The sequence below is a fragment of the Neofelis nebulosa genome, chromosome 10 (genome assembly GCF_028018385.1).
Source record: "Neofelis nebulosa isolate mNeoNeb1 chromosome 10, mNeoNeb1.pri, whole genome shotgun sequence".
Taxonomy (NCBI): domain Eukaryota; kingdom Metazoa; phylum Chordata; class Mammalia; order Carnivora; family Felidae; genus Neofelis; species Neofelis nebulosa.
Window position 1 is genome coordinate 73,520,882 of NC_080791.1, and position 18,463 is coordinate 73,539,344.

At 50.9% G+C, this 18,463-nt stretch overlaps 1 protein-coding gene across 6 annotated transcripts in view; it reads right to left on the reverse strand.

The window, feature by feature from the left end:
* Positions 1-18,463, reverse strand: part of ABCC8 (ATP binding cassette subfamily C member 8) — a 77,217-nt gene that overhangs the window by 31,988 nt on the left and 26,766 nt on the right. For all 6 annotated transcript variants that reach the window (XM_058688388.1, XM_058688386.1, XM_058688389.1 and 3 more), the window contains 8 exons: positions 14,667-14,801; positions 14,150-14,312; positions 4,654-4,694; positions 3,370-3,515; positions 1,574-1,679; positions 1,297-1,413; positions 837-912; positions 79-184 (listed from right to left, as the gene is read on the reverse strand). In XM_058688388.1, coding sequence (XP_058544371.1) covers positions 79-184; positions 837-912; positions 1,297-1,413; positions 1,574-1,679; positions 3,370-3,515; positions 4,654-4,694; positions 14,150-14,312; positions 14,667-14,801 — 890 coding nt within the window. The remainder of the gene's footprint in view (positions 1-78; positions 185-836; positions 913-1,296; positions 1,414-1,573; positions 1,680-3,369; positions 3,516-4,653; positions 4,695-14,149; positions 14,313-14,666; positions 14,802-18,463) is intronic.

The window sequence follows — 18,463 nt, forward strand, 5'->3', positions numbered from 1 at the left end:
GATGGCTGAAAGAAAGGCTGCCCGCCTGCCCACTGTTAGCTCTCCCCACTAGTTGAGCCCTGAGGGTGCATTTAGTACCTGTTCCAGAAGACGGCCCCTGAAATCTTCTGCATCTCTCCTAGGGTGGCTAGGAGGAGTGAGGACTTGCCACAGCCCACCTGCCCCACGATCATGGTCAGCTGGCCTGCAGGGAGGGCGGGGGGCAAATGGGACTAGGGCACCAGGGGGTCTGAATGACTATCACCCAGAAAGACAGACAGACAGATACATGCAACCCTGGGACCCCCATTTGCTTCCCTCCTACCTAGAATCTCCCTTTGAGCCTTCCCTTCTGGAACTCTAGATCCTTCTTTTCACTCCCCAGTGTGGGCCCAACTCTTCATGGTCCCAACAAAGGCCACTATGGGTCCCATCTCCATCCCACCTCCATGCTCTGCTCATGCTGCTGTCTTTGCCAGAATACCCACCCTGCCTCATGGCCTGAGGGACCCTGCTCATTCTCAGGAGCCCCACCTCTTTCATGGCACATTCCCTGGCTCCTGGGGACTGCTTTTCTTTCTGTGAAGCACCCATATGTCTGCAGCAGGTGGCTGGACATCAAGGTCCTGCTGTCTTGTCCTGTCCTTGCTGCTGACTCCCACCAGCATGGGTAGCCCACCTCTCTCTAGTGTTCATACCCCAGAGTACCCACCAAGAGTGAGCATTGAGCTGGTGCTCAATACATGCAGATTCTTCTTTTTCTCTCTGTCATTCAGTGGGACATGTGGAGGGGGCACTTCGGCTGTGACTCTGAGGGGCTCTCCCAAACCATGCTAGAGACATGAGCCGGGCCGTACCTCGTGGGATGCGGATGGTGATGTTGGACAGTGTGGGGATTCCATCAGGAGTCCACGTGAAGAAGCCTCCAATGATCTTTATTGGTGGCAGCCCACAGCCCAGAAAAGAATAGAAAGGCAGCTGGGTTCTCAGTGTGAATGGTCTCTTGCCTCCCCTCCCGCCACGAAAGCTAGAAACCCTGATTTCAGCCCCTGGATCACTTCCAGGGCAGGGGAGCAGGGGAATGGCCTTCTTCTGCTGACCCCTGCCTGAATCACCCTCTCTGAGATGACAGTCACGGGGTCCCACATTCAATGGAAAAGGAAAACTTGTCCCTGGTTTTGGGACTGCTATGGACCCTCCAGGCGGGCAGGGTGACCTCCAGAGCAGAGGACTCAGCATATAGGTCTCTGATGCTAAGCTCCCTCCTGGAGATGGTGCTGGGGGGCCAGACGTGGGGGTGCAGGTTCTAGGACTCACCTGGACGCAGTAGTTGTCAGCATCCCCATCTGCACTTGGAACCAGCCTCTGCAGTGGGGCCGTGAAGCCCCGACAGTCCTCCCGGGCTGGATGCTTGCGGTTCACAACCTTAAGGGGCTGGGAATGGTCAGGAGGAGGTGAGGGCCCACAGGGCTGGAAGCTGTGCAGGGAAGGGAGTCCCCCCTCCTATGACGAGAAGCTGAGGCAGGACACAGCAGGGCACAGGCTACAGGCACTAGAGAAAAACACTGGTGGCAAGGGGAAGCCGGGCACTCACCACTGCCTGGTACTTGTTGGTTTGGCCCTGGGGCGCAGGCTCCCGGGGAGCACACTGCTCCTCGCGGATCTCTGCGCTGGACAGGAACTCGCTCAGCTTTTGCACGCTGCAAAGGAAGCATAGAGACACCTCTCACCCTTGCCAGGGGCAGAGGGAAGGGGAGAGAGAGGAGGGTGCAGCCTGAGAGAGTGGCTCTGAGAAGGTTCTGGGTCCTGCGGTATTGTCCCCACAAAGCTCACACTGGAGGGAGACAGATCAGTGGGCATCCATGGTGGGCAGCTGATGTTATCAGTCAGCTAGACTGGATTAGGGTCTGGGTTAGGGTAAGATTGATTAGTTTTAGGGGTAGTTAAATGTTAAAGCTGGTTCATTGGTGTAGGGCTTTATCCATTACTGTTAGAGTTAAGGTTGGTCAGTGTTAAGTTTAGTTAGGGTTGGGATTGGTTGTTAATAATAGCTAGTATTTACTGAGCACATACTATATGCCAGACACTGTGTTTAATGCTTTATAAGCATATAATTAAGTCCTGCTGGGGGAGGTGTTATTAATCCCAATTCAAGGAGGAGAAGGCCTCAGCTACCCTGGTGACAGTGGTATCAAGAGTGTCTGCATATGGAAATGCTTCTGGGTCAGCACAAGGGAATTCCAACAGCTGCAGCATCCTTGGACCTGTGGTTTCTATACAGAATCACAGAGCTGGGCTGGGGTGGGGGTAGAAGGGTAATCATTAGAAGTCACAATGCCATGGCCAATTAAACTGAATCAGCACAGCCAAGCCTGGAAATAGGAGCTGATCTTCTTCCAGCCCTGGTTTAACTACTCCCTGGTTATATACTCCTTTGGCCACAATTCTGCTGAGTTATGCCCCCTTCCATCCTTGAACCCTGGCCAGAGCTTCCTTGTGTGAGTTGTTCCTTCCATCAGCGACTTTGTTCCAACAGCTATTTCCTCTTGCCAGCTTGTCTAGGACACGCTAGGGTCTCATGAGACCAGGGTGCCACTTTTCTCAAGGTTGAAGGGGCTTGGGTACTGTCTGGTCCCATTGGTGATGGGAAAGGACATAGCTGGCTCTCCCCAGAGGCATGCCAAGACCTAGCTTTCAAGGAGCTATTTCAGTGGTCCAAGGAGATCTTCACTCTAGGTATGGAACTCCCCAACCAAAACCTCAATGCTCTACCCTCAGGTTTTCATTCCCAAGAGGGTGATGTCTCTGGGAGAGTGGCCACAGAGCTCTAGAGCTCAGACGTAGGGGCCTCCCAGAGCTGCAGGCTAAGGGGGGGACAGGACATGCAGGCACTTAGGGAAAGCTGCTTTACTGACCAGGGTCGGGAAGGCTCTGGGACCCGTGGAAAGAAGAGGGGATGTTCAGCCTGAGGAAGACAAAGATTCAGTGGATACCTTCTGAAATCCGAGGAGCTGGAGGAACAGTGCTCATTCTGGGTGGCTCTGGAGGGTGGAACTAGTACCAATGGGCAGAATTTGTGAGAAGATGCCAATTTTGGCTCAACATTGAATTTTTTTCTTTTTTTATAGAGTTGTCTTGCAGGTGCCATTGAGTTTCCTCTCCTTGGAGGTATGTAAGCCAGTTAGGTAATCCCTTCTCAGGGATGGCATGGAGGGGAGCCACACATGGCTATGTCCCTCAGGCCAACTATGACCACCTTCAGCGAGGCCCAGATCAATGGGGAAGCATGACTTTGGACCAAACAGCTGTAGTTGTAGGGGTCACTGGAGCAAGCCCTGGGGCCACCACACGAGCTGCCTGTCCAGTGTCCTTGCTGGACCCTCTTCTCACCTGACTAGAGCTTTGACTGTCGACCGGACCACGCTGGACAGGAGGAACAGTGGTGTGACCAGGATGTGGAATAGTGAGAGGGAGGCGAAGGCCACCGAGGGCGAGAAGTCGGCCTCTTTGAAGAAGCTGACGTGGCCCACGAAGGTCTGTGGATAGAAGGACAAGCGAGGTATGTGACTCAGAGCATGGCCCTCTCCCATACTGGCAGCACTCGGCCCCTGGGCTGGAACAGGGGACCCAAGGAGAGCTTTCTGTTAGAGACACCTTCACCATCTTCAATCACCTCCTGGAAACGTCTCCAGCAAGCTCAGGACTTCACGCTGGAGGGCTGGGCTGCTGCACCCTGTCCTGCTCCCTCCTTGCCAGGAATGACCAGAGGGAAGCCCTCAGCTTAGGTCAGCTCTGCCCCCTCAGACAGCAGTCCTCAGTCAGGGAAAATGTGGGCATGATCATTCCCAAACCACCTCCTCTCTGCCCTCGGCTACCTGGCTGGCTCAGCAGCCTCTGTGACCCAGGCTTCCCCAAGGAGCCAGGCCAGAACCAGCCCAATAAATCATGTCAAAAGTGAATTCCCAAGTGTGTCTGATGGCTGTAAATTCGCCACAGCTCAGGGACACCGGCCCCCAGGGGAAAAATATGCATCTTTTTAAAGAACTGTGGCCGCCACAGACGCCAGGGATGGGAGCCCTGGGCGGTAGTGGGGGATCGACCTTTCTGGAGGGGTCTACTTTGGGCCCCCACTGCTGGGCTCACACACAGCTTTGGTCAAAATTGCTTTAGGAAACCTCCACTGCAACATTTAATGATGTGGAGAATTATTCGTGTTCTTAAACTTTAAAAAGCAGGTTACAAAACTGCATGTGCGACACAATCCTATTTTTGTAAAAATGTCACATTATGTGCCTTAAAAAGAGACTGGAAAGAAACACGTTAAAGATGTTGCCAGTGGGACTGTGGGTGATTTAATTTCCCAACATGTCTGCAATAAACACGTCTTACTTTTATAATTAAAAAGTTTGATAGCTCTTTTTAAAAGAAAGTGAGATTTCTTTAAAGACGAAGCCGCAGGTCTTCTGGGCCCAGAGGCAGAGGCCCCGGTCTGCCTGGGGTCGGGGAGGCACTGCTGGGCATTACAGGCTTTCAATCTATTGCCCTATTTCCAGCCCCACTGCTGAGTGCATCATCCGAAGGCCTTGTGCAGAGAGGCCAAACCCTGGGCCGCCTCTCACTGCAAACACTCTCTGCCACCCACCGCATCCGGAGCTGGAGAAGGGATCCACTTACAATGAGGACAGCTGCAATGGGGATGGCCGTGTTCATGAAAACTGTGGAGGAAGCACAAGGGAAGTTTAGTGGGAGGGATGAGAGAGCTAAAAATGAAGCTGCCCGCGGTGGTCCGGAAGCAGTGCAGCCCATGGGGTCCCTTCTCCAGCCACCAGGGTGGAGCTGGGCAGAGTAGGGGCAGAACTCTAGCCTTGCGGTCCCTCCAGCACCTTACCCTGCTTCCCTTAAGACTCTTGCCCCATGTGTCTGAGACCTGAGCCTTTAGACAAAAGCTTACATGCTTTTATTCTGCTCCAGGTGGTCAGCAGGAAGGAAGTCCCGTGAGAAGTGGTGAGAAAAGAGATTGGAGCATTGGCTGCCCTTGGCCAACTGTGAGGTCAGCCTCATGTGTTTCTGGGGGGCACTAGGTTGCTACCCCTTGTTCTGCCTTTGGTCCCTGTATCCCCCAAGCCAGGTTCTCTCTGAGGCTTAGAGGGTTCCTCATCTCTCATGGCTCTTGGGAAGGATTTCAAACTCACTCACATTGAGGTATTAGTAACTAAGGACAGCTTAAAAGAGGGTCTCCCTAGGCTCTAAGGCTTAGAGTCCCTGCCTAGGTGGGGCAGGTGGTTTGCTGCAACAGAGGTCCCCTCCTTGTTCTGTTTAAAGTGTGGCCCTCGGACCCTTCATAGGGATCCCAGAGAGCAAAGGGAGCTGGACTTCAAGTCAGAGAAGGGTGGAGTCCCTGACCTTGGGCAGGTCATTTACCTTTCCCATTCCTTGGTTTCTTTACCTGATTTTTGTAAATGTGTACTTGTTCACACCCTCTGGATTCCTCCAAATAAGAGGGGATAATGTAAGGAACAGCTCTGTGAACCTGGATGCTGCCTGAATGCCAGACCTCACAGGCTACTAGCTTAGCTCTGCTCCACAGGTCATGCTCCTCTAGCCCAAGGTGTGAGATGCTGGAGAGAGCCCTAACCTTGGGCCTAAACTGCCAGAGAGCAGCCTTCCTGGAATAAGAGATGACTATCTTAGCTGCCACCTTCCCATCTCCTCCTCCTTCCTTCCAGGAGCCTCTTCCAGACCAGCCCAGAAAAGAGTCTGGTTGTATAATTAGCCAAATTAAAGCAGAAGGAGCCAGGAGCCAGATCAGCCTGCTGTGCACATGGCCCCTATCTAATGAATGGCAAAGGTTCTGGAGACACTGAAGAATTACAAATGGTCAACACCATTCCAAGAAGCAGACTGTCCACTTATTCTAAGAATCCTGTATGTACCAGCTAGTACATACACAGTGTATGCTGGAGATGTGGAACCCCAAGTGGGTGGGAGAATATGGCCTCTGCCCACAGGGGCGTCCTTGTCTGAGGAATGGGGCAGAGCTATGCCCTCAGGAAGCCCCTATTAAGATGGGGAGAGAGGGAGCATGCCTCGGGGAGTTCCCCAGCAGACGGAAAGACATTGGGCCCATTTTGGGGGAATTCCTAATCTGATGAGGGAAACGGCCCCAGGCATTGGAGAGCTCCCAATCTCATGGAGGAGACACAGCTGGTCTTGGGGCTTCTGCTAGTCTCTCTGGTCACAAGGCTTTTTACCAATACCAATATCATACCTGGCCTTTAGCCACCCTTCCTGAAGAAGGCGCCATGGTCTCCAGGTACCCTGAACAGTGCTACAGCTCTCTCTGTGTCTCTGGCAGGGGGGCACTTTAAACACAATCAGTTTTCCTACGGTATAAGGGACCCAGATCAGGGATGTAGGACATAGCACAGCCATCGTGGGCTGTGAAGAGGGAGGGGGAGGAGGACACCAGTAGGCCTGGGCCCTTGACCATCACCAACCATATAGCTCTGAACATTGGAGTAGCCACGTCCATCCCCTCCAGGACCAGTTATTCCAGAAACCTCCTTTAGGGCAGGAGCCTCCTTCGGTTTCTCTCTTTCCCATCTCCATCAATTACCAGACAGGAGGGGTTCAAGCTAGAAAAGGCACCTGTGCACCACCCCTGGGCCCCCTCCCACACCTCTGGGGCTCAACTCCCAGCTCTAGAATAGGCTCGAAGTTAGGTTGCAAATTGGCCCAACTGTGCTTAGAAAGCAATCTGGTGCTTCGTAGCTAGAGACCTGCAGAAGTTCAGACCTTCTGATCCTGTAATCTCTCTCCTGGGAATTTATCTTGAAAAATCACTTAACAGAAGCACGAAGCTCTCAGCAAGATGGTGTTAGCTGCAGCGCTATCAGTCACAACAAAACCACAACCACAGCTGTAAAGCACCCAAAACGAAATTAACTGGCAACATCCAACAGGAGTGGCTGTTTTAGTAAAGTGGTACATCGACTCTGGGGGAGATTTTGCAGTCAGAAATGTGTGATAATGGGTATTTTGTTCTGCATGTTTTCTCTGGTCGTGATTTTTAAAATTTATTTTTTCCCTATTTTATTGTCTTTATTCTTGTAGCTGCCTGAAGTCCTTTGAGGAACGAGACAAGCTATAAATAAATTTGAAAATGAGTATTCCAATGCTGATGCAGCACCATGGAGAATGTATATGACATAATTAATTTCTGTCCTGTTCTGTTGTACGGAGATGTTAGCCAGTGAAAATGTAATTTTCCACTTCCCTCATCCTCTCCTGGAAGGACAGCCTTTGTTCAGGGAGCTCTGGGTGCCATACAGGGTGGCAGATGGATGAAGGGAATCACTAGCTGCTTGTTTTCAAGGCCACTCTGAAGACCACCCCGCTGGGCCCTGGAGTGGACATGGCTGGCACTGGGGATGTCCGTGTCTAAGACTAAGGAGCCTGGGATGCCGCAGGCGCTGGCAGGTCTCTGAGCTCAGCAGACACTCCTGTACCCTAGTGAGGGTAGGGGGAAGGGAGCAGGGTGTCGCAGCTGTCACAAGTTGAAGACCAGAGGCCCTGCACCCATCTTCTTGAACCACATAAGGCCCTGGAAGACATTAAAGGTGGTGGAGGGGTGGGAAATCCGACCGAAAGTTCATTTCTCTCCAACTTTGGCATGGGGTGGGCTGACTCATCTTGATTTGATCCGGACAGGGGGGGGGGTGGTGCGGGGACAAGAACATGTTGGTGCTCAAATCTTGAGCGCTAGGGAGCCAGAAGTACTGTGAAATAATTCTAAGTGAAAGTAGAAGGTAGAAAATCATGTGTGAGTGTGGCACTGTTATGGAAAAGTTTAGCTGCGTGTAGGCAGGCCTGACATGCCACCTTCGAAAGTAAGAGTCTTTCTGTAATGGTGTAGACATATGGGTAGGTGTCGTTTTAACACCCTCCTCTCCAACTACCCTTTGAGAAGTATTCCTCCAAAGGGGCGCCTCGGTGGCTCAGTTGGTTAAGCGTTGAACCCTTGATTTCGGCTCAGGTCGTGATCTCACGGTTCCTGAGTTCAAGCCCCGCATCGGGGTCTGTGCTGAGAGCACAGAGCCTGCTTGGGATTCTCTCTCTCCCTCTCTCTCTCTCTCCGCCCCTCCCTGGCTTGCACGCACTCTCTCTGTCTCTCAAAATAAATAAAAATGTAAAAAAGGAAGTATTCCTTCAAAAATTATTTTTTTGCGGATCTCCTCTGTCCGCAAAAGGTGTTTGTGCTGGGTTCTGGGGGTAGAGCAGTGAGTAGCTGTGCCACTTTTCATGCCCCCTCCTCCCCAAACAAAGCAAACAACAAATCAACCAAAACCAAGGCAGGGCTCAGATTAGCTGCTCCCCATGGCTTTGCTCAAGGAATGCTGCCCGGCCTTGTGGGTGCCAGCCTGCACCGCAATACCAGGAGCTTTTTATTTCCACAGCTTTGATAAATATTTCAGAAGCCATGTGTCCAGAGGCACAGCCAGCCGTTTGTGCCTCTGGTTAACTTCATCTTTGTCTCCACGGAGGGCAGGGGAGCAGCTGTGGGCTCACAGCCAGGCCTCAATGCAGGTTGCACCTGCCAGAGGGGGAAGTGTATTTTGAGGTGCACAGGGCTATTTCCCATTCAGTGGGATAGTCAGTCTGAAGTCTACAGAGGGGAGGGAAAGGTGGCTCAGCTGCTGGCAGTGGAGGAAGTGTGGCAAGAGACCCTGTAGCCACACCGATTCTGCCCCTTCATAGATGCACCTGCCTGGCTCTCCCTCAGCCACCTCTCTGCCCAAGCAGGCCAGGATGTGCATCGGCTGGCCCAGCTAGTGGGAGGAGGGGCAGATACTGAAGAAGAAATTCACAGAAGCTGGAGGAGGAAGGGGGACCAGGTGCGGAGGTCACCTTGTCCTGCAACACTGGCTGCTCTGAGTCGGGGCCTCCACGGAAGAGACAGAAGCAAGACTTGCCAAGAATCGCCAGGCCCTGGCAGGTGCGGGGTGGCCTGAGAATGGGGTTCACCAGCACCATCCTGTCCAGCCCCACAACGCTGTCTGTGGCAGAGTTGGGTTTGGAGATACGTTTTTTGTTTTGCAGGGCATGGTTTGAGACTGGTTACATCCCTCCCAGGAGGGTCCACCTGACTGTGGTTCAGACCAGCTGGGAAGAAAGAAGACCTTTGACCCCAGAATACTCAAAGAGGCAGCAAACATACCTGTCCTTTACTCAAACTCTTTCAGTGGCTCTCCTGCTTTGGGAGAAAACCTAGGGGTCTGAACACAGCACACAGGGTCCTGCATGATCTGGTCTTCTTACCCTCTCCTCACCGAATTATGCTCAAGTCTTGAACACACCATCATCCTTCTCACCTCTAGGCCTTTGTGCCTGGAACATTCTTCCTCTCATCTGTCTAACCTGTAGTCATCCTGACAAGGTTTCCTTGACACCCATGACCCCTAGAGATTAGGTTGGGTAGAACTCTTATGGGCATCTAGAATACCCCTTTCTGTTCCTCTCACAACACGGTTGCACGTCTGGCCTCCCTATCAGCCTGTGAGGAACCTGCAGGCAGGGACCACTATTTCTTCTCAGCACTGCACCCCCATACCTAGCACAGGTCCTGGCACATAGTAGGAGCTCACCAAATATTTATCAGATAAGTGATGAAAGAAACAAAACAAAAGTGGTCCATTTGGAACTGACCCATATCTCTGGCCTCACTATTCATGGCATGGTCTCTCTCAGGACTGGCAGGGAGAGGATCATGCTTGCCTCCTCTTTAATGCGCAAGGCCTCAGTAGAGTCTGACACAGAGAGAAGGCCTTGGGATGGGTGCTGAACAAAGGACAGAATGAACTGGCGGCATGTCTGTTGGTTGACTGGTAGGGCCTAGAACCCCTTTGTCACTCTTGCAAAGCTTGTCCTCAAATACACGGCTGGGCTGGACATCTAGAATCACCTGCTTCTGCAGGGAAATAAGGATTGAACTGACTTCTCAGGGGAGTGGCGAAAGCACTTACCTCCAGCTTTTCCCCACTTAAGCTTCTACTCACTGAAATCCTGCCCTTCCTATGAGGTGCAGGTCAAGCCACCTCTCATGTGAAGCTCTCGTGAACTCCCAGCCCACGGGCTTCCTTCTTCTCTGTTCTCTGCCATTTCCTGGCTGAGGACCTTGGACAGTCCTCTCCCCTTCCTGAGCCTCACGAAAATGGGACAGTGGAACCACACACCTCACAAAGCTGTTGTGAGGATTAAGTGCACGTAGGCTCGCTAGGCAGCCAGCACAGAGCAGGTCCATACGGTTCAGTGCTCCCTGCCACTGTTTCATGTACGTCAGCGCTGACATCTCAGCAGAGTAAAAACTCCTGGAAAATGAGGAGCACAACTTAACTGTCTCTTGCATCCCTCCCAGTGCTTAGCACGGGGCTGGGCTCACTCAAACCCAGCCGAGTGACTTACATCTCTTTTCCTTCAATTCTGGATTTTGATGGTAGGGAAACTGTAGTCATTTCCTTTTCATTCCCTGCACTGCCCTGCCCCGCACCAGCTCGGGGCTCTGATGGCAGGAGCATCAGATAGAGCACCAGAGCTACTCTGACTGCCTGGCATTCGATGACCAGACTGAAAGCCCAGCAGGCAGCACCGTGATGGACACCATCAGAAAACATGACTCTTGGGTTCCTCTTTGGCACCAGGACCCCGTGGCTGGCGCCAGGGACGAGAATGAAAGATGCCCCATTACCTCAAGTCTAATGACCTGTGTCCTGATCCCTGGTGATAGGGAGCAGAAGGCAGGAAGTCCGGGAGGAGGTAAATGAAAACACACTGAAAGCATATACCCACAGCCAGGAGGTGCCCTTCCCACCCTGTCCCCCCACCCCCACCCCCACCCCGCCCTCCCTGCTGCTGACTAACAAACCCATCCCAGGAAGGGCAAATACCAAGTAAATAGCACTTAGCTTTCAACGCTCTCCCGGAGGGCTCTTCCCTTTCCCTCCCACTGTCCTCTTCCAGGGACCAGCCTGGGATGCTCTGTTTATCCCTCTAGGTCACTGATTCCTGGACAGGTGAGGGACCCTGAACAGAACCCCTGCTTGGCTCCAGAGTCCCTCACTCCTAACATAGTCATCTCAGCCCCTGACAACATGGCATCTCCTTTCCCCCACGTCCTCCTGGCCCCATGACCTTCACGAAGCCATGGCTTGGCTTCTGAGGGCCCCATGGGACAAAGAACACCTACTAGACAGGTTTTGGTGGGCTAGCCTGGGAACCTAGGCATCGTAAAATGTTGTTGATATGCAATACATCCCAGGTTATAGTGTGGAATGCAGGAATCGAGGGTACATCTCCTAGGAGCAAAGTAGTTGGGAGCTGCCCTCAACTATATGACCTGAGGCTGCCCCTAGTTTGCTGCCAGGAATCTTGGGGGCCTAGTGTTGTTTTCTTACTGCTTCCCTTCCCTAGCTTGCATCGCAGCAATAGGGAGCCTGCCCTACCCCGCCCTGCTGTGCTGCTGCTGGGAGAAGAAGTCACCTGGCTGTGGCCGGAAATCCTCCTCCACCTCAGCAGCTGTTCCCATTGATGAGATGTCTGGGAGCCAGATGTCTAATTGGTTATACACAGTGTGGTGTTACTTTTACCACAACCAGGCCCAGGGGCAGGCAGAGCAGGAGGGTGGCAGAGAGGAGGGTGAAGAGGGCCTGGGCTGCAGGGGCTGGTTTCTCTGACCTCTTGAGATGTTCCTTCCCAATTTCTCCTATCCTGTGGAGCACTCAGCCTGAGAGTGCTCAGAGGCCCTGAGCACTGTGTTCAGGGCTGCGGGTAAAGAGGAGAGGCCAGTGACCTGCGTGTCTTGGTGAGGAATCCAGGAAGCCACCACTGCCTGCCACGTTCATAGCTGCATTCTGAGAAAAGCAGTTCCTAGCAGGATTTTCTGCAGAAAGATGCCATGATTGGTGCCACGGATGGTGGATGGTCTGTCACTGTTGACCGTGGTAAGCCACAGGGCACCATGGTCTGGATGGGCACAGGAGAGTGGGACACTTGGGGTGCTCAGTGTAAGCCCTGCCCTGCGAGAACCTTCAGGTTGGGTGCTGGCCACCTGGCCCCACTGGACCCTCTCTCCAAGCAATATGAACACCAGGAACACACAGATGACCTGAGTGGCTATCTTATTTTCCATGACCCTGTCTGGGAGACATGGCCAGGGCACCCTGCACTACTGGCCCACCACTGGCGACCCCCACAGCTGTGTTTCTTCCTGGCACACCAAAAGAACCAACCTCGACTGGCGGAGGTGGTCAGTAGTGTCCGTCTCTCCTAATTTCCTTCTCTGTTTCCCACTCCCATCAAAGCCCATTCTTGGTTGTTTCTCTTCTACTCAGAGAAAATAGCCTGAAATGGTGCCCCACTGTGTCCTAAGTTTTTTTTCACCCCCACATCAGTGCCCAGCCCTTTGTGAAAAATAGCACAAGATGCCAAAGGATCTAGTCTGAGCCATGCTTTTAACCTCAGGATTGACCTCAGGAGGACACCCCCTCTGGGCCTCCATTTCTCATCTGTAAAATGGTTTTCCCAAATGGCAGAAAACATTTTCTTTATGTGGGGCTTGAACTCACAACCCTGACATCAAGAGTCACTTGCTCTACCCACTGAGCCAGCCAAGTGCCCCTCCACAGATCTATCTTTTAACTCACAAATGTCCTCTTCAGCTATATTAATTCATTTAAGCTTTACACTTGAGTTGTTTTGTTTCCTTTTTGTTTTTTGTTTTTTCTCTCTGGGGGCTTCTACTTGGCCCTTCCTACCATACTGGCTCTTAAACTGGACAGGCCAGGGAACCAGGGTGAGGTATAGCAGCTGCTAACTACTTCCATCCCAATTATGCACTTGGGCGGTGGCCACCACCGCAGGGTGGGGCCACGGAGCCACTAGACCAACTGTAAGATCAACTTGGGCCAGGACTCCATCGGATCTCCATAAGCCCTGGCCTGACCTGGGGACCACTGTCCACCAAATTGATTTCGATAACTAAATTTTTAATTTCTAGAATTCCCTTTGGCTCTTTTCCCCCTGATACTTATCTGTTTTACCTTGTGGGTTTTACACCTTCCTTGAGCTCTTTAATTATTTTAAACATACTTCCTAATTCTTTCAGACTATTCTATCATTTCCAGGTTTGAGGGAATAATTTTTTTTTTTTTTTTTTTTTTTGCACTTGCTGACTCTTACTCTGCTGGTACATTTTTCTCAGGTGGATTTTTGTTTCTTTATTATTAGCTTATTGTTCTACAGGAGCATTTGCCACTAGAGCCCCATGTTTTCTGGAAAGCGGTTTTAATACATATGTCTGCTGGGACCCCAAGAGGTTTTTTTGTTTGTTTTTGTTTTTTTTTTTTACCAGTTTTGGTCTTTTTTTCCCCCTTTCTCTCTGTTCTGGGCTTGGGGTTTCCTAACCACTTGGTTAATACAGATTCAGTCTCTACATCTGTGAGTATCTTTCTCCTCCTCATACCCCAGGTAGTTAGAAGCTTCCTTGGAGCCGCATCCAGGGCAGGGAAGGGAAGCTCAGTCTGACTTACTTAAAGAAGTCCTCACAGGGGCGCCTGGGTGGCTCAGTCCGTTAAGCGTCCGACTTCGGCTCAGGTCACGATCTCACTGTCCGTGGGTTCGAGCCCCGCGTCGGGCTCTGTGCTGACTGCTTAGAGCCTGGAGCCTGTTTCAGATTCTGTGTCTCCCTCTCTCTCTGACCCTCCCCTGTTCATGCTCTGTCTCTCTCTGTCTCAAAAATAAATAAATGTTAAAAAAAAAATTAAAAAAAAAAAAAAAGTCCTCACACTCCGGAGAATCCAAAACTGTTGCTATATATTCATTTACTGCAGACTCCCCATAACAGATCAGCTCAATGGAGCATAAAAGACCTCCTTTGTCTCTGTCATCACTGTGTCTTGAGGGCCAGGACAGTGTCCTGCCCACAGCAGGCTGTCGATATACATTTGATTTGCTGGGCACGTGATTGAGGACACTGTGACTTCCGGGGGCTCTGCTCCAAGCTGGAGGCTCGCCTGGATTGGGTGATGATGATAAAGACTCTAGCTTCGGCCACCTCTGCTCCCTCCCTCAAGCCTGGACACCCAGCACACAGGGCTGGCTGGTGGGGTAGACTCACTGGAAATGGAGGTGTAGACGGCGAAGGCTCTGAGGCTGGTCATCTCCTTCCTGCGGGTCATCTCCACGCGCGTGCAGAAGATGTTCTCCCAGGCGTACAGCTTGAGCAGCTTGATGCCACGGAGCATCTCGTTGGTCTGCTTCAGCCTCTCGTTGGAATACTCCTGCCAGGGGTCACCAAGTCAGAGAGGGGTTTCCTTTGCCCCTGGCCCAGCCAAGAGGAAGGAGCCAAGTCAATGCCCTCATCACTTCACAGGCAATGCCCAGCTCCCAAGCCCATGGGGACGCTCCCTTGCTTTCTCCACTCATCCCCTCCCACAGACAAAGAAACGGAGGCCTGGACAATCAAGTAACCTGCTTAAGGTCAACGATAGTGTGGATATATGTGTGTATGGCTGTTTGGTGGCATCTGGGGGAAGAGTGAGGAGCCTCCCTGATGTACAGGGAAAGGGAGCAAGCAGCCGCATGGGGGAAGGATGGGGAAAAGGGGCGCGAGCACCCTGGGGACGCTCACTCACCAGTGTGCTCCTCTGGGCCTGGGAGAGCTTGGTGGCCACAAAGTACTGGACGGGGGCCAGTAGGATGATGACAGCTGCCCCAATTAAGGCACTGACTCCAAGGATGTAGTAGAGGAGAATCACACCCACGATGATCTGAGGGAGGGTCATGGGGGTGAGTTTCCTTTGACCTGGTAGTCGCCCTGGGGGAAGCGGTGTTGGCAACCCCTTTCCCCAGGCCCCTAGAGAGGGACATGCCTTGGTGCCCAGGTTTCCGAGTTGTCCCCAGGGGCCAGAGGAGGAGGTGTGACAAAGCAATTTCAGAAAGAGGTATTAACATGATGGGCTCTCATGCAAGCAGTGGCTTTCTGGGCTGATAACAAACTGCATTTATCTGTAAGCCTGCTGAACCATTAACTCTCTCCAAATCTACCTTCCAGATGGAAGTCTCAGAGCTGAGGTTGCACAATGAGTGTAACAGCACCTTTTGTTCTGTTGGCTGGCTGGCAAGGCTGACGGTTCCCTCACACTGGGGAAAAAGTGACACATGAGCAAAGGGGCACTGCCGTATCCATGCCAGACAAAACCGGTCCAGGGTCTGAGAGTTCATTTTTCATTCTCAGGCTCCTGGCATCTTTTTTAAAATAAAATATGAACTGTCTTCTATTACACCAATTATTACATATATAAGAAAATGAAAATGATCTCTTAAATTTATGACATCGTGTAGAGTGGTTTTTGGATGAAAATACAAGTTTTTATAATTCTTAGAGGCATATACATTTTATAATCTATAATACATATACACATATGTACATGAAGGCTGGTATCTTTAATGTTTTAGTGAATCTGGCAAGTATTCTCTGAAAAGAGAATTATTCTGGCTTTATGTAAATGACTGCCTACTTCTGAATATTTATGAGAAGTGTAAATTACTCTTGCCAGCCCCTGAAGCATCAAGCTGACAATTTCTCAGGTTGCCTTCAAAGGCAGACAGCTCTAAATTCAGGGATTATTCTAGAGGAACAGATGTGCTGTCTTCCTTAATTGGAAAAAAAAAAAAAAGTCTGCCTGGGTTGGCCTTGCACTCTACACCAAATTGGCACTAAGCTCCTTGCACTACCTCGAGGGCAGAGGTGGGCGGTTTTGTAATTTCTCTTAATCACAGAATGCCTCTTGTATTAGCAGGATCTTAGGGGCTGGTAAGTGACCCCTTTACCACCTGCCTCCCAGTGTTTCACTGATGTTAAATGCTGACACGGGGGTGCAGAGAAGCACGTTGGGAAATAAAGAAACTCCTACTCCTGCCAGGCTCTGCTTCCATCACCCTACCCAAAAATTATCCCTGGCATCCAGTGTCTTCATTAGCTGTCCTCAGATGGAGGCAATCAGGGCATATTGTTCAGCGGCTTGGGTAGAGCCAGACACCAAGGAAGCTCCAAGAGCACTCCCAGAGTCACCACCATGGCACCTGCTGGGGGTCGGTGCCTGAACCTCCACCACGTCCAAGTGCTGGCAGCTGCTGGAACAAGACCTGGAGACACAGCTGCTGCTGATGCCAGGCTCCTCCTCCTCCTCCACCCACCCCTTGTCATGCTCCCTAAATTCTTCTGTCCACTCTTCTGTTCTGAGGGGTCTGAGTGGACCTTACAGGAGAATATATCAGAAAGCAGCGATTCTGAGTATGCAAAGCAAGTGTGGGGAATACAAGGGCTATGTTAGCTCCTACTTACAAGTTAGGAAAGTGATCTAGTATAATAGTGGGGAGATCATTGTCCCCGGAGTCTGCAAGCCTGAGTTTGAATGCAGTCTCAGCACTTAGCTGTGCAATCTTAGGCAAGTTACTTAACCTCTCTGAGTTTCAGCTTCTTCATCCTTACCATGGTGATTTTAATGCCCACTTAGCAGGACTTCTGTGAATATTAAATGAATATATATGATAAGCACCTAGAATAATACCTGGCCCATAGAGATCAAACCAGGCGGCAACCCTTTTCTTAAACAAACAAACAAACAAACAGGCCTCATGGGAATTCTGTCACTAGGGAAGCACGGAAAGGAGATACTTGGGTATATGGCACAGCTACCGGCTCACTGTGTGCCCCACCCCTCCAGTGCCCACGGGATGAGGAATCAAAGAAGTCCCCACTATTGCCGAGTTCCTTAACACGGCATCCAAGAGCTTCAGGGGGCCAGTCCAGCCCCTGAAATCGTAGGCAAAATGTGTGAACACACATTTGTTTTTCTGAGAAGCTTTTATTAGACTGTCAAAAGTATGTGTAGGTCAGAGGTTGCCTAGGGCTGGGGGAGGGGATGAGAAGTGACCACCAATGGGTACGGGTTTCCCTTTGGGGTGATGGAAGTGTTCTAAAAGTGTGACAATGCTAGGGGCGCCTGGGTGGCTCAGTCGGTTAAGCCACCGACTCTTGATTTCTGCTCAGGTCATGACCTCACCGTTCGTGAGTTTGAGCCCTGTGTGGGGCTCTGTGCTGACAGTGCGGAGCTTCCTTGGGATTCTCTCTCTCCCTCTCTCTGCCCCTCCCTGGCTCACTCTCTCTCTCTCTCAACATAAACAAACATTAAGCAAAAATAGATAAATAAACTTAATAAAATTGTAATGATGGTCGCACAACTCTGAATATGCTAAAACTCACCGAATCATACACTTTAAATGGGTGAATTATATCTTAATGAAGCTTTTATCAAAAAAAGTATATGTGACCAAAAAAAGATTACAAATCAAGGAGAGTTCCCGGGGATAAAGGAGAGGGCCTCCTGAGCTAGCTTCAGTATTTCCAAAGGTGACCCAGGCTGCACACAAGATCCTGGCTAGGTTGAAAGGATTGGATCAACTCCACGTGGGAACACTGGGTCTTGAGGGCTGGTTAAAGCTCTAAGTGGCAAAGGTATAGCCAGCCTTTAAGGAATTAAAAGTGGAAAACCAAATGATACTTCATGATAAATAAACAAAGGTAAGTAGTGGAGATAAAAACTACCACCCCCTGGGTGCTGGGAGGGTTAACTGCATAAGTGACAGAGGCTGGGGCAGGCAAGGATTATTTTTTCTTTTAATTTTTTTAATGTTTATTCCGGAGAGAGAGAGAGAGAGAGAGAGAGAGAGAGAGAGAGAGAGCACAAGCAGGGGGAAGGGCAGAGAGAGACACACACACACAGAATTGGAAGCAGGCTCCAGGCTCCAACCTGTCAGCACAGAGCCCGATGTGGGGCTCAAACCCATGAACAGTGAGTTCATGACCTGAGCTGAATGAAGTTGGATGCTTAACTGACTGAGCCACCCAGGTGCCCCTGGGGCAAGGGTTATTAGTATTAGCGTTGTTAGCAATGATGTACGTGCAATAAACGTTATGAATAGTAGTAATGATAATCTGGTGGACAAATGAAATCTTAATGAAGATTTTGGTGGACAAAGTCTTTCAAAAGAAGTTGTTTAAGGGGACATAATAGGAAGTGTTCTTGTGGATAAAAGACTGGTAACTATATTAGATGAACTCTCCAGGCCCTTCTATAGCTTCTTTTTTTAAAAAAAAGTTTATTTATTTATTTTGAGAGAGAGAGAGAGAGAGAGAACTCTCACGAGTGGGGGAGGGGCAGAGAGGGTGGGAGAGAGAGAATCCCAAACAAACTGCACTGTTAGCATGGAGCCTGACATGGGGCTCTACCTCATGAATTGTGAGATCAGGACCTGAGCTGGAATCGAGAGTAGGACACTTAACCAACTGAGCTACCCAGGTGCCCCCTTTCTATAGCTTCTGTAGTCACCAATCCATCTTGGTAGAGCTGGGGGGAGGATGGTGGTC